Source organism: Rhinoderma darwinii, chromosome 3, assembly GCF_050947455.1.
Source record: "Rhinoderma darwinii isolate aRhiDar2 chromosome 3, aRhiDar2.hap1, whole genome shotgun sequence".
NCBI lineage: Eukaryota > Metazoa > Chordata > Amphibia > Anura > Rhinodermatidae > Rhinoderma > Rhinoderma darwinii.
Genome location: NC_134689.1, coordinates 322,183,304 through 322,196,604, shown reverse-complemented (window position 1 = coordinate 322,196,604; position 13,301 = coordinate 322,183,304). Strand labels below are relative to the sequence as shown.

Sequence of the window (13,301 nt, the reverse complement as noted above, 5' to 3'; positions counted from 1 at the left end):
CACGCTCAGCCCCCCCCCCTGTCGATGATGCCACACAGCCCGACATGTATGCCCTACATACTCGCCAATGCAGTGCCGACTTCTCCTGGTCTGGTCGCTAGTCTCACGGGATCTGTGAAGGCGATGACATCATCGCGCCGCCTTCGCAGAACCCGCGAGTCTAGTGACCAGACAAGGAGAAGTCCGTACTGAATCGGTGAGTGTGTCATAGAGCCGCCGATAGCCAGCAAGTGAATTAGTAGTTCCCTTGCAAATCCCAATGCCACAGATCCTGTTAACGGTTGTTACATGTATTGACAGCCGTTAAAAACGGATTCATTGACTTCTATGGGGGCCGTCAGGCCATTAAAACGGCCAAAAATAGGACATGTCCTATTTTTTCACGGGCTGTTAAAAAAACAAAAAAACGGCCCTGTGAATGCACCCATAGAATATCATTGTTCTGAAGATGGCCGTTAAAAGAACGGCCGTTTATCACTGTCGTGTGAATAAGGCCTTGCTGTGGTTATTAGCATCATAGCGCCTATTAGATTAGTTAGGAGATAGGGCATTAATAAACTAGTGACAGATCCTTTTTAAGCCAACATTGGAGGCCAGCACAGCAGCTCTTAAACCTAGCAGCGCTGCAACGTTTGCTGTAAGATCCTTAAATACTTGGATGGAACAACTAGAGGATCACCTCAAATTCCAGACGCCAAGAGAACATTGTGTCTGAGGGCAATCAACTAGAGTTCAGCTCCCTACCTCCAGAAAATGTTATAACTCCAATACTAACCCCTTTAACCTCAGTATAAACTGGAAAGCGAAGTAGATGCTCTCCTTTAAAAACAGATCATGGTTCCATTCCAGGTTTTTCATCACAACCAAAGTTATTATTCCCCACTGTTTCTAGTTCCCAAACAAAACCGAAAACTCAGAGTAATACACTTGAAACGTCTAAACAAACATTATTCAGTACGGAAAATTCAAAATGGAGATTTGTTCTACAATAAATATACTCAGACTATTGCTTCATGACTTTAATAGACCTACAGGATGCATGTTTTCAAGTATCAATACATCCAGACTCGCAGAGATTCATGGGCTTACTGTAACGTTAAAGGGGTTTTCCCACGAGGGACATTTCAGGATATGTCATAAATGTCGGATAGATGTGGGTCCCACCTCTGGGACCCGCACCGATCTCCAGAACGGGGCCCGCTAAACCCCGTTCAGCCGCTGTGTTGCGGCTGAATGAGGTGTTTTTCCGACCATGAAAAATGTTATATGGTCATGAGTTACGTAAACAGCATAACTCGCTGAGCTACTCTGTTTCCGTAACTCCAATAGTAGTGAATGGCGGTTACAGAAGCAGCGTAGCAAGCGAGCTACGCTGTTTCCGTAACTACCATTAAGTTCTTTGCGACTTACATAAACAGCGTAGCTCCGCGAGTTACGCTGTTTATGTAACTCACGAACATATGTTTCTCATGGTCGGAAAACACCTCATTCAGGCGCAACACACAGCGGCTGAACTGGGTTCAGGGGGCCCTGTTCTGGAGATAGATGCGGGTCCCAAAGGTGGGATCCGCATCTCTCTCTAACATTTATGACATATCCTGTGGATGTAATCCTCAGAAAAAGCATGGTTGAACAGCAGCACACGTCTCCCAAATTTCAATCAATATGCTTTTATTGGTCAAACATCCAGTAAAACATGGCAACGTTTCGACCCGTGACAAGTGGAGGGTCTTTCTCAAGCCTTCATTTGTCACGGGTCGAAACGTTGCCATTTTTTACTGGATGTTTGACCAATAAAAGAACATATTGATGGAAATTTTGGCGACGTGTGCTGCTGTTCAACCATGCTTCAAATACGTTATTTTTTGGATTATATCCTGTGGATGTGTCATAAATGTGTCATGGGAAAACCCCTTTAAGGGAGGAGGTTCATAATCTTCAGTTTGATGCCGACCATTTGGCTCTAGTCTGCCCCAAGAATATTCATAAGAGAACAAACTGCAGTTTGGAAAGCTCTGAAAGCCTTAGGAGGACTAATAAAAGACAAAGATGTCAAGATATTTTCAGGCATGTCTACGGTAGCATACCTGAACAAACAAGGGGGAACAAGAAGTCGTCGCTTTTGTCAGGTATCCGAACAGATTTTCAACTTATTTCCAGGAGAATGGTGCTTGAATCTGCAAATTTTTAAAAGCCTTACAGAAAGATTGGGGCAGCCAGAAATGGACTTGTTTGCATACAAGAACAGGAATGTATTCAATTTCTTCTTTTCCTGTCAAGAGAATCCAAACTGAGTAGATGCCCTATCTCAGACCTGGAAGAACAAACTCCTATACGTGTTCCCTACAATTCCTCTAATTCCCAGGGTCCTAAAGAAGGTGTTGGAGAATGAAGCAAAGATTATTCTTATAGTCCCTTATTGGCCCAAGAGTTCTTGGTTCCCATTGTTACTAAAGATGTCCCAGTAAACCCCTTGGCATCTCCCTCAGACAGTATCTTCTGTTCCAGGGTCCAGTCCTGCACCCTGTGGGGGAGGGGGGGGGGAGTCTTCATCTTACAGCCTGGCTGTTGAACAGAGATTGTTGATGGATAAGGGTCTTTTTAAAAAAGGTTTTAGATACCTTTTTAAAGAGCAGAATGAAGGTCACTTCCACAATTTACCACAAAGTATGGAGAGCTTTCCTTCCTGAACCAGATCTCCATCAGGTTCTTTAATTCAACCCAAGATATCTACTATCCTTGACTTTTTTTTAAATCCGGTCTTGATTTAGGCTTAAAGACCAGCACTTTAAAGGTCCATGTTGCAGCACTCCGTACCTTTTTTTTAGAGCGACATCACGTATGGCGTCTTAAATTGTTCCTAGAGTTCCTCCTTGGGATCTAAACAAGGTGCTAACAACACTTGCCAAACATCCCTTTGAATCAATTCATCATTAAAGTTTCTGGCTATGGAGATGGCATTCCTTCTAGCAATTAAATCTGCTCACAGTCTGAAATACAATCCTTCTCTTCTAGTCCATCTTATTTATACATTCCGGAAGTCATATTTGAAGACCTTTACCGTCCTTTCTTCCGAAGGTAGTATCCAGATTTCACTGTCAACAAGATATATCCCTTTCTTCTTTCTGTGCTTCCCCTAAAAATGAAAAGGAGGTGGAATTTCATGTTCGATGTAAGAAAAATCCTCGCCTATGTGGAAAGCACAAAGACGTTTAGATGTCAAGAGCAATTATTGATCCAGAACCGGGGACAGAAAAGCAAGCGAGATTACCATTTCACAATGGATCAAAGAAGCCATTTCCCATTCCTTTAAGATCATGGAGTACACTCCTCCCTTTCTGCTTAACCCCTTCACGCACCAGGATGTGCCAGTATGTCCTGGTGCATGGGGAGAAGTATGGAGCGCGCTGCATACGCTGTGGGTGTCAGCTGTGTTTATACACTGTTATGGACCCACAGCAGGGCTCAGAGAAGGAGCATCCTTTGGATTTTGGAGCGCTGGAATAGTTTTCTGTGACCTGTCGCATTGTCTATGCACTGGAGGGACCAAAACAGTGGAAACCCCCCAATTTTTTTTAGCGGTATAGTTAGCATTTTGACCCCAGTTTTTATTTTTTTTTATTTTTTTCGTTTTTGCTGAATTCATTGAAATAAGTCTGTGAAGATGAAAATCCTACTTTTTTTATGAAAAAATTTTGACATTTTTACAAGGCATAAAGGAGATAAGCAATTTCTCCCGATTACGGCAATACGCCATATGTGGTAATAAACGGCTGTTTGGACCCACAGCGGGGCTTTGAACGGAAGGAGTTCTATTTGGCTTTTGGCGCTCATATTTAGCTGAAATGGTTTGCGGCGGCCATGTCGTGTTTGCAAAGTCCCTGAGACCAAAACCGTGGAAACCCCCAAAAGTGATCCCATTTGGGAAACTACACCACTTAAGGAATCTATCTAGGGGTATAGTGAGCATTTAGACCCACATGTCTTTTGCAGAATTTATTAGAACTAGGCTGTGAAAAAGAATATTAACATTATTTCCACTAAAATGTTCAACGTTTTCATTCTCACAAGGGCTAAAGGAGAAAAAGGACCACAACATTTGTAAAGAAATTTCTCCCGAGTATGGCATGGCAATTCCCCATATGTGGTTATACATTTTTTTTTTTTTTCGAAATTAATTCACTCTTTCCAGACTGATCCATCTTTTGCTTTTCCTTTTTAATTTTTCCCTCCCTGCTTTCCAGGAGCCGTAACTTTTATATTTTTCTGTCAATAGAGTGGTGTGAGGGCTTATTTCTTGCAGAAGGAGTTGTACTTTCTATCGACACCATTTAAAATAAAATTTAATGTACTGGGAAACTGAAAATAAAATTCTTTGCAGGCTGAAATTGGAAAAAGCTGCGATTCCTCCATTTGTTTTTTGGGTTTCATTTTTACGGCTTTCACCGTGCAGTAAAAACGACAACTTGAATTTTTACTGCGACTCTAAGATTACGGTGATACCAAATTTCTATAGTTGTGTTTTTTTATACTTTACTACTTTTACAAAGTAAAAACTATTTGTTAAAAAAAAAAGTTGTTTCTCCATATTCATAGAAGCTTATTTTTAATTTTTCGGTCAATTGAGTTGTGTGAGGGCTTATTTTTTGCGGAACGAGCTGTAGTTTTTATTGGTACCAAGTTTTGGTACACACAACTTTTTGAGCACTTTTTTTATTACATTTTTTATTTTTTTTTATTAGAGCTAATGTGACAAAAAAAACTGAGATTTTGACATTTTATTGGTATATTGTAAAAGTTGGGCGGCCGTGCGCGCATGCGTGTGGGCGCGCGCACGCTATCTGCAGTCTGTGTGTGTTCTTGCGGGAGGGAACTCCCCGCGAGCCACCTTGACACTGTCCGCAGCTGATTGGACAGTGTCAGAGCGGAGTCATCACGCCCCCTTGCCTTTTAGTTAGTTAGAAACACCCATTGACTGTTCAGGGGCTTATTTAGATATCGGGCGCCAAATATAACAGCACCGATATGTAAATAACGGAGATAGTTTGCAAGTAATTTTTTTCGTGAGACGGGGTTTTTTATAGCCCTCCCTATAACATGCTGCGCTCAGCTGCACATGTTTGGGGAGGTGAAAGGTTCTCTTTAATCACTTCCCTCTTCCTTTATAAATGGAATGGTGAGCATTTGCGGGGGATAATAGTGACCAGAGCTAGCTATGGTAGGAAGGCAGCCATATACATAGATTTACGTAACCGCATTTAAAGTATTTTTTTTAATGTTCGTTGTGTAAGGCTTTTTTTCTTTTTTTTTTGTCCAAATTATAGATCTTGTCCTCCTAAATTATGTTGTCTGAATTTTAATTGGCACCATGTGATCTTATAATATTTCTATAATTGTATTTTTTTTTTTTTCAATTGGAGGTTCACATTAATTGTTGTATCATATCACTGGCAATGCTGTCATTTAGCTCACAGTAATGCTCCTCATTTCATCTTATGGAATTGTAAGAAAAAAAAATTATTGAAAATGCTACAAAATTACCTTGTATAAAAGTCACTTTGTGAAAGAGTATGTTGCAGTACGCCGCTTGTAAATTCCACATCTCCGCAATTAACCCTGCTAAATCTTCACAGTCCATCCAGGAGAAAATAATTTATTCATGACCATGTATTCTACTCCCCAACAAGATGTAGGTGACAGCAGCCTCCTGACAGAGGCTTCTCATTATGTATGCACAGAGGTGTAACTATGAAAGTACTTTGGAAAAGTGATTTGCTTTTCTCAAAGAGTAGAATAAAAATGTACTGCCTTGTAGTGCTTTGCCCCATGAAGCAGCCACTGTACATATTTTACCACGGTGATGAGAAACATGTAAAATTTCAAGCCTAAAGTTTAAGTTGACTGGCGCTACTGAAATCATTTTAATAGATCCAATCTGAAATCTTAACTTTATAATTCTGTATGTAAAGAGAGCCTGAAAGACTGTCCTAGTGGCCCCATTGAAGAAAGCAGCAGCTCTCCTCTCCTTAGTCAGACATTCGATTGCTATATTGACATTGATTATCCGGTGTCTAGTATATTCGATGTCCGTCCGGTCTGCCTACGCTATAAAGGTATAAATCTGTGTTTCAGGGAAGCTGAAGGAATGGACGCTGATTCTTTATGGCACAGCTGAGCACCCATATAATCCTCTCAACTTTCATCACTCAAGAACTAAAGCGCTGGATTTATCCACCAGTGATATGGAGCCATCTAAAGCCGCTTTCTTTCAAAGTCATTTGGAGTTTGAGGAAGAGGACGAGTATTCAGGTACAAGTCTAGGGTATGTCAGGCATGTACAGTGGCTTAACATGTGTTATCATATTCCTATGCTTTTACATAGAAGTTAATTATGGGAAAACGCCTTTAACTTCTAAGTCAGATCATTAGAGCTGTAGCAGCTGAAATCCTTACCCATCTATAGAAAGATTAGCTAGAAGCAGTTCTGGAAACACTGAGGTTTTTTTGCAGGATGAAAAAAATCTGCCTCTAAATTCCTTCAGGAATCTTCAGCCAGATTTTGAACTGCCTGCACGTATTTTTCCACTTCTTTTTTGTGCCATTTTTCGCATGTGTCCATTGAAGCTAATGCAAGGGCCATGGGCAAAAAAAAAACCGCAGCAAAAAACGCTCAAGCAAAGGACATGGCACTTTTTTTTTTTTACTGCTAGCTTTTTTTTCCTGGGCGGCTTTAGTAGCTAGCAGTAAAAAAAAAAACAGCCTCTGCTTCCCATTGAAATCCATGTGGGGCACCAAAAAAACTGTGTGAATTGACCCTTAGAGGTTCAGTTGGGGTCCTCCATCGCAGATCTAGCCGAAAATACCAGAAACAATGGCGCATACTGACAGTCAAAGGGTGGTATCCGTCATATAACGAAACCAGCACTTTTGATATTTCCATTGTTCTACCCCTCTGACGTAACAGCGGAAAAACACTACTGCAGGTGTGAACCCGGCCTAAGAATGTGCGAACATCCGGTTTCCGTAACTCCAATTCACTGGATACAATTGTATCCAGTCTAGGTAAAACAGCCTGAATGCCAGACCTTGTAGCAAACTGCAGCAGCTGCAAATGTATTTAGCTTAGGCTCTGTCCACATCACTTTTGCCTTCTGTCGGAGGTATAGCTCTGGAGTATTTATCGATGTACTGTATACCTTCAATGGAAGGCTCCAACGTGTGCCGCTGTACATAGGCAAACAGCAACATACGCCACCCATAGAATGCCATTGTGACAAAAAGGTATACAGTTCTCTTTTTTTATACGGTGGCATGCTGTATTTTTTTTTTTTTTTTTTTTACAGTATGCATCTATATAGAAAAGCACAGCAGACTACGATTTCCTATACAGTGGGGGTGGGGGGGGGGGGGGGGGGAGTATGCCAACGTAGACACTTAGCTTTTCTTCTCCAAGAACTTCACAGGATTAAATATTACTGTTTAATAAGGTATTCAGGAACAATTAATTAAGAGCGATATAGAGTGCCGTGGAGATCTTGAAGAGTTTTTGGGACCTTACCAGGTCTTTCATGGGAACCTACCATTAGGAATGGAGTTTTAAATGCACCTTATTCGACTTTTGGCTACGGTCTGGTAAGTGGGGCCCTACATACATGTTCGGCACATGCTCCTGGAATCTATCAGTGAATGAGAGATCTGTTGCTTACGTGCAGAAGTAAACATAAGTTGATAATGGTGAGGTATTGAAACATAAAGTATATTAGAAAGTTGTGGACCTTCCTGTAGAGTAAAATTTAGCCACATAAAAATGAAAAACCCCTTTAAGAATTATTGCGAAAACAGAATAATATGCACTGTTAAATACTTTTGTATCAAAAAATACAAAAGTATTTTAGCTCCTTCAGGCAAGTTTACAAAAGTTTCTTTGTAAGCTTGCCTGAAGGCGCCTGTGTGCTCTGAAAGTTTGCGTTTTCATAAATTTTTATGGTTCGCCTATATAGGTATCAGACCTACTATACTTTTCTCTTTTGACACAAAAGTATTTAACATTGCATATGGTTTCTGGCTAAGGCTTTATTCAGACGAACGTAAAATACGCGCGTGATTTTCACGTGCGTTGGCCGTAGCTATATTTGTCAATGGGGCCGTGCAGACATGGCAGCGTTTTTTGCGCAGCGTTGCTCCGTTGCCAAAAACTCACGACATGTCCGTTGATTCAGCGTTTTCAACGCATCACGCACCCATTGAAGTCAATGTCAACTTCCGTGCGAACTGCGTGTTTGCGCAACAGCTGTCAAAAGGATGAATGTAAACAGAAAAGCACCACGTGCTTTTCTGTTTCCGAACATCCAAACGGAGTGTCTTTGCGATTAGCGAACCCCGACAACCGAAGCTAACTTCACCGGGTTCGGCCAAACTCGTTTTGGCCGAACCCGGCCAAAAAATTTCCGGTCCGCGACGTCGGGAGACATTCACTGTGCATGGTGCTGAAAGAGTTAAACTGTTTCAGCACCATGGACAGTGACTTGCGATCCCAAAATACATGAACCTGTAAAAAAAAAACGAAGTTCTAACTTACCGATTACTCCTGTCTCCTTCCTGCAGTCCGACCTCCCGGGATGACACTTAAAGAGGCTCTGTCACCAGATTTTGCAACCCCTATCTGCTATTGCAGCAGATAGGCGCTGCAATGTAGATTACAGTAACGTTTTTATTTTTAAAAAACAAGCATTTTTGGCCAAGTTATGACCATTTTTGTAATTATGCAAATGAGGCTTGCAAAAGTCCAAGTGGGTGTGTTTAAAAGTAAAAGTCCAAGTGGGCGTGTATTAGGTGCGTACATCGGGGCGTTTTTAATACTTTTACTAGCTGGGCGCTCTGAAGAGAAGTAACATCCTCTTCTCTTCAGAACGCCCAGCTTCTGACAGTGCAGATCTGTGACGTCACTCACAGGTCCTGCATCGTGACGGCCACATCGGCAGCAGAGGCTACAGTTGATTCTGCAGCAGCATCAGCGTTTGCAGGTAAGATCGACTTACCTGCAAACGCTGTTGCTGCTGCAGAATCAACTGTAGCCTCTGGTGCCGATGTGGCCGTCACGATGCAGGACCTGTGAGTGACGTCACAGATCTGCACTGTCACAAGCTGGGCGTTCTGAAGAGAAGAGGATGTTACTTCTCATCAGAGCGCCCAGCTAGTGAAAGTATTAAAAACGCCCCGATGTACGCACATAATACACACCCACTTGGACTTTTACTTTTAAACACACCCACTTGGACTTTTGCAAGCCTCATTTGCATAACTACAAAAATGGTCATAACTTGGCCAAAAATGCTCGTTTTTTTAAAATAAAAACGTTACTGTAATCTACATTGCAGTGCCTATCTGCTGCAATAGCAGATAGGGGTTGCAAAATCTGGTGACAGAGCCTCTTTAAGTTCAAGTGACAGCTCCAGCCAATCACAGGCCAAGCACAACCTGCAGCCAATCACAGGCTGCAGCGGTCACTTGGACTGCCGCGTCATCCAGGGAGGTGGGGCCCGATGTCAAGAGAGGCGCGTCACCAAGGACGCGTCACCAAGGCAACGGCCGGGAAGTTCTCGGTAAGTAGGAACTTTATCTTTTTTTTTTTTACAGGTTTTTCGCTGTTGTGTTCGGCATTCACTGTCGAGGGTGCTGAAAGATTTAGCTCTTTCAGCACCTTGGACAGTGACGGGCGTCGACAAGCCTCATCTCTATGATGCCGGCTGCGCGAAAATCACGCAGCCGCGCATCAGACACGGATGACACACGCAGCTGTCAAATGGTTTTTGCGCGCGCAAAACGCCACGTTTTTGCGCGCGCAAAAACGCAACGCTCGTGTGAATCCAGCCTAACACAGTACTACACTATTTTTTACTGTACTTAGTAACAAGTTGTATAAAACATTCTTATTCTGTTTTTACAAAGACCAACCAAATGCATAGCACTTGACTTCACTTGGGGCTCATAAACAAAACTTATAATGGGATCCGTTTTCTTCTCCATCAGTTAACACCCCTGGACTATAATTTACTGACCTGAGCACAGAGGTGAATGTACAAAGGAGATCCAATTGTGCATGGCATCATGGCTGGTGATGCCAGTGTTGTGACGGGATTTGTTTTTTTTAGCATGTCTCCAAGATAATTCATTTGTTTGAAAGAAAAGTATCGCTTTTCCGCAGGTTCTATTTTGTTTCAGACCAGACGCATATTTAATGTATGATGTGAGCTACTGGGATTCACTCTTGAAGTTGCAGCTTGAATGTTGAAAAGATCAAGAATGTAAACGGAGACTAAGCTGCTGCTTTCTTCAGAGGAATAAAAAAAAGTAGTTAGAGAATCATCTTTATATTGTAAAAAGACAACCAGAAATTCTGCAATAATGCAGAGGTGTACAATGGTGTGATGAAAGATGGAAACAGCCAGGCGTTACTGTTGAGTGTTTACATAATTCAGAATATTTTTAGTTGTACATTGTTATAAGTTCAGGTATCGTCAGAGAATTGCTGAGCAGGATCTTAAGTGAGGTTTTGGGCTTTTAGGGTGGCTATACATGCTACGGTAATGCGTGAGATTGTGACGCAATGCTTTTCACAGTACAGTTCTATTGTAAAGCAGATAATTATTAAAAGAAAAAACAGCTGGAAGTGAGTTTCTGTGTTCTCCTTGTGAATAGTATTCGCTTTACTATTATGATATGATTTATTGTGATTTTTTTTATTATGGTTATTATTTGACCATTTTGTTTATTCTTAAATGGCTGTATTGAGCAATCATTTTAGTTGATCTGGTCTAATAGATGCTGGGTTCGAAAAGTGAAAACAACTAATGTTCGCCATTCCAGTGTCCATCACTCAGTAATCCAAGGACACCAAATATCACAAAAATGTGCATTGTATAACACTTTTGGCAGACACCAGGTGAATGGGGCCCTATAGATCCATTTAGTGTGTAGTTCACAAAAGTGAAGAGTCTTGCATTACATAACAAACTTGTGGGATGCCTTTTATCTAACTTTATTTCAGGTTGAATAAATGGTCACAGAGAAGAGTCTCAAACTCAGGAAATCCATTCCACCACCTCCTATAGAGTGACTCTTTAAAGGGTTTGTCCAGAATTAAAATAAAGGCTCTGCTTTTTTTTTTTTTCCCCAGAAAGAGCACCAACCCCTCTAAATATTCTCATTGGTTGTGAGAGTCCCTCTGATTCACTGCATATTAATGCTATCCTCTAGTAACCCATGTGTTTTGTGTTTCCTTTTCAAGGTCCATGCCACACAGAATGTGGAGACAGAGGATGTGATGGGCCAGGTGCGGAGCAGTGTCTCCACTGTGTCCACTATAGTCTTGGTAGTGTCAAGTCTGGCAGGTAATGTAGAAAATAAAAAATTAAGATGGACTTGTAACCAACAAGAACTGTAGAGATTGGTATGTTCCAGACGTTGTAGGCAAGGATTGGCCATAGTAAAGAAAGTACGAGCATGGCATTCACCAATGAGATCGCATATTTAGGGAGAGAATTGGACACCTCACTGACTGCTAAATTCCTTCGTACTTTCTATTCTATGTACTTATGATCGCCACCTGATCTCTTAACTACACTAGTGCTGATTCAGAGCGCTTCCGATTTCCTTGTTGACAGAGGACACTGGAAATATATTCATCAATACACAATGTCTGTCTTTAGTGCAAGCATACTGCACTTTTGTTACAAAAACATTTGTTCGTATAAATGTGCATGGGAAGGCAACCCAATACTTGGTGTCCTAAGTCACCCATAGACTACCATTATAAAGAAAAACATATTCTGCATGGTAAATAGTGCAGTTACCTATGCTTGTTAATACAATTAAAACATATAAAAAAAAAAAAAAAGTGTGCTGAAAGGACTTTCTTTTGGCATACGTTGGATCAATGGGTCCCCATGTATACGTATGCGCCAGGAGCATTGTGAACTCAGCCTTACTGTGACATCCTTGTGTGCGATAATCTTATGCTCTGATATTTTGTACATTACCCCTGGGCTGTGACCTTGCTCCCTGCCTAATACCTGGGCTGTGACCTTGCTCCCTGCCTAATACCTGGGCTGTGACCTTGCTCCCTGCCTAATCCCTGGGCTGTGACCTTGCTCCCTGCCTAATCCCTGGGCTGTGACCTTGCTCCCTGCCTAATCCCTGGGCTGTGACCTTGCTCCCTGCCTTATCCCTGGGCTGTGACCTTTCTCTGTGCCTTATCCCTGGGCTGTGACCTTGCTCTGTGCCTTATCCCTGGGCTGTGACCTTGCTCTGTGCCTTATCCCTGGGCTGTGACCTTGTTCTGTGCCTTATCCCTGGGCTGTGACCTTGCTCTGTGCCTTATCCCTGGGCTGTGACCTTGCTCTGTGCCTTATCCCTGGGCTGTGACCTTGCTCTGTGCCTTATCCCTGGGCTGTGACCTTGCTCTGTGCCTTATCCCTGGGCTGTGACCTTGCTCTGTGCCTTATCCCTGGGCTGTGACTGACTTAACTGAGTTAATTATTCCTGATATACATTATGGTTTGTGCAGGAAATGTGTGAGCACCTGTCCTTTGGGATACATGGCAGACGTTTCTGGTAGAAGATGTAGGCGCTGCCACAGAGGATGTGAAACCTGCTTTGGACGAGGACAAAATCAGTGCAGCTCTTGCAAGAGAGGGTTCTATCTTCAACCTGAGAGCAATTCTTGTACGACATCTTGTCCAGCAGGAGCATATGCTGAAGAAAGTAAATATAAATTTGTTTTTCTATCTATAGGTGCCTGTGGATCATTACTATGTTTCATTAACTACCACTCCTGTGTTTTTCTTTTTCTTTTGGGAGGCTTAGGGCCAGTTCAGAGTTTTTTGAGGCGAGAAAACGTTGCTAAATCGGCGTCAAAATTCCTGAAGGAATATGTCTGCAAAAAAACCTGTGTCAACAAGGCTTTAATACATTGTTGGTCAAAGGTCAAGAACCACCCAAATATCTCTAAAATATGTCAAAGAATAAGGACCTGTCGGCTCTCCTGACATGCTTTAGTTAATACCTGTATTCTCTATGAAATAACCATTCTGAAGCACCTTTTCTATAATTCTACACAGTCTTTTTTCAGTTATTCCTCCTTGAAATTGACAACTGGGTGTCACCAATCCCCTTGTCAAACATGTGTGTCCCTACACAGTCTGACACTGACCTTGTCCAATCACTGCTGTCAGAACGCCTTCAAATGATGACCCCCAGTAGTCAACTTATCCATACATTTTTAGGAATAACAGAGGAATGGC

General features: G+C 42.0%; 1 protein-coding gene across 1 annotated transcript in view; it reads left to right on the top strand.

Annotated features, from left to right (window-relative positions):
- Nucleotides 1-13,301, top strand: part of PCSK6 (proprotein convertase subtilisin/kexin type 6) — a 241,797-nt gene that overhangs the window by 189,140 nt on the left and 39,356 nt on the right. The window contains exons 14-16 of the mRNA XM_075858267.1: nucleotides 6,133-6,309; nucleotides 11,288-11,390; nucleotides 12,566-12,762. Coding sequence (XP_075714382.1) covers nucleotides 6,133-6,309; nucleotides 11,288-11,390; nucleotides 12,566-12,762 — 477 coding nt within the window. The remainder of the gene's footprint in view (nucleotides 1-6,132; nucleotides 6,310-11,287; nucleotides 11,391-12,565; nucleotides 12,763-13,301) is intronic.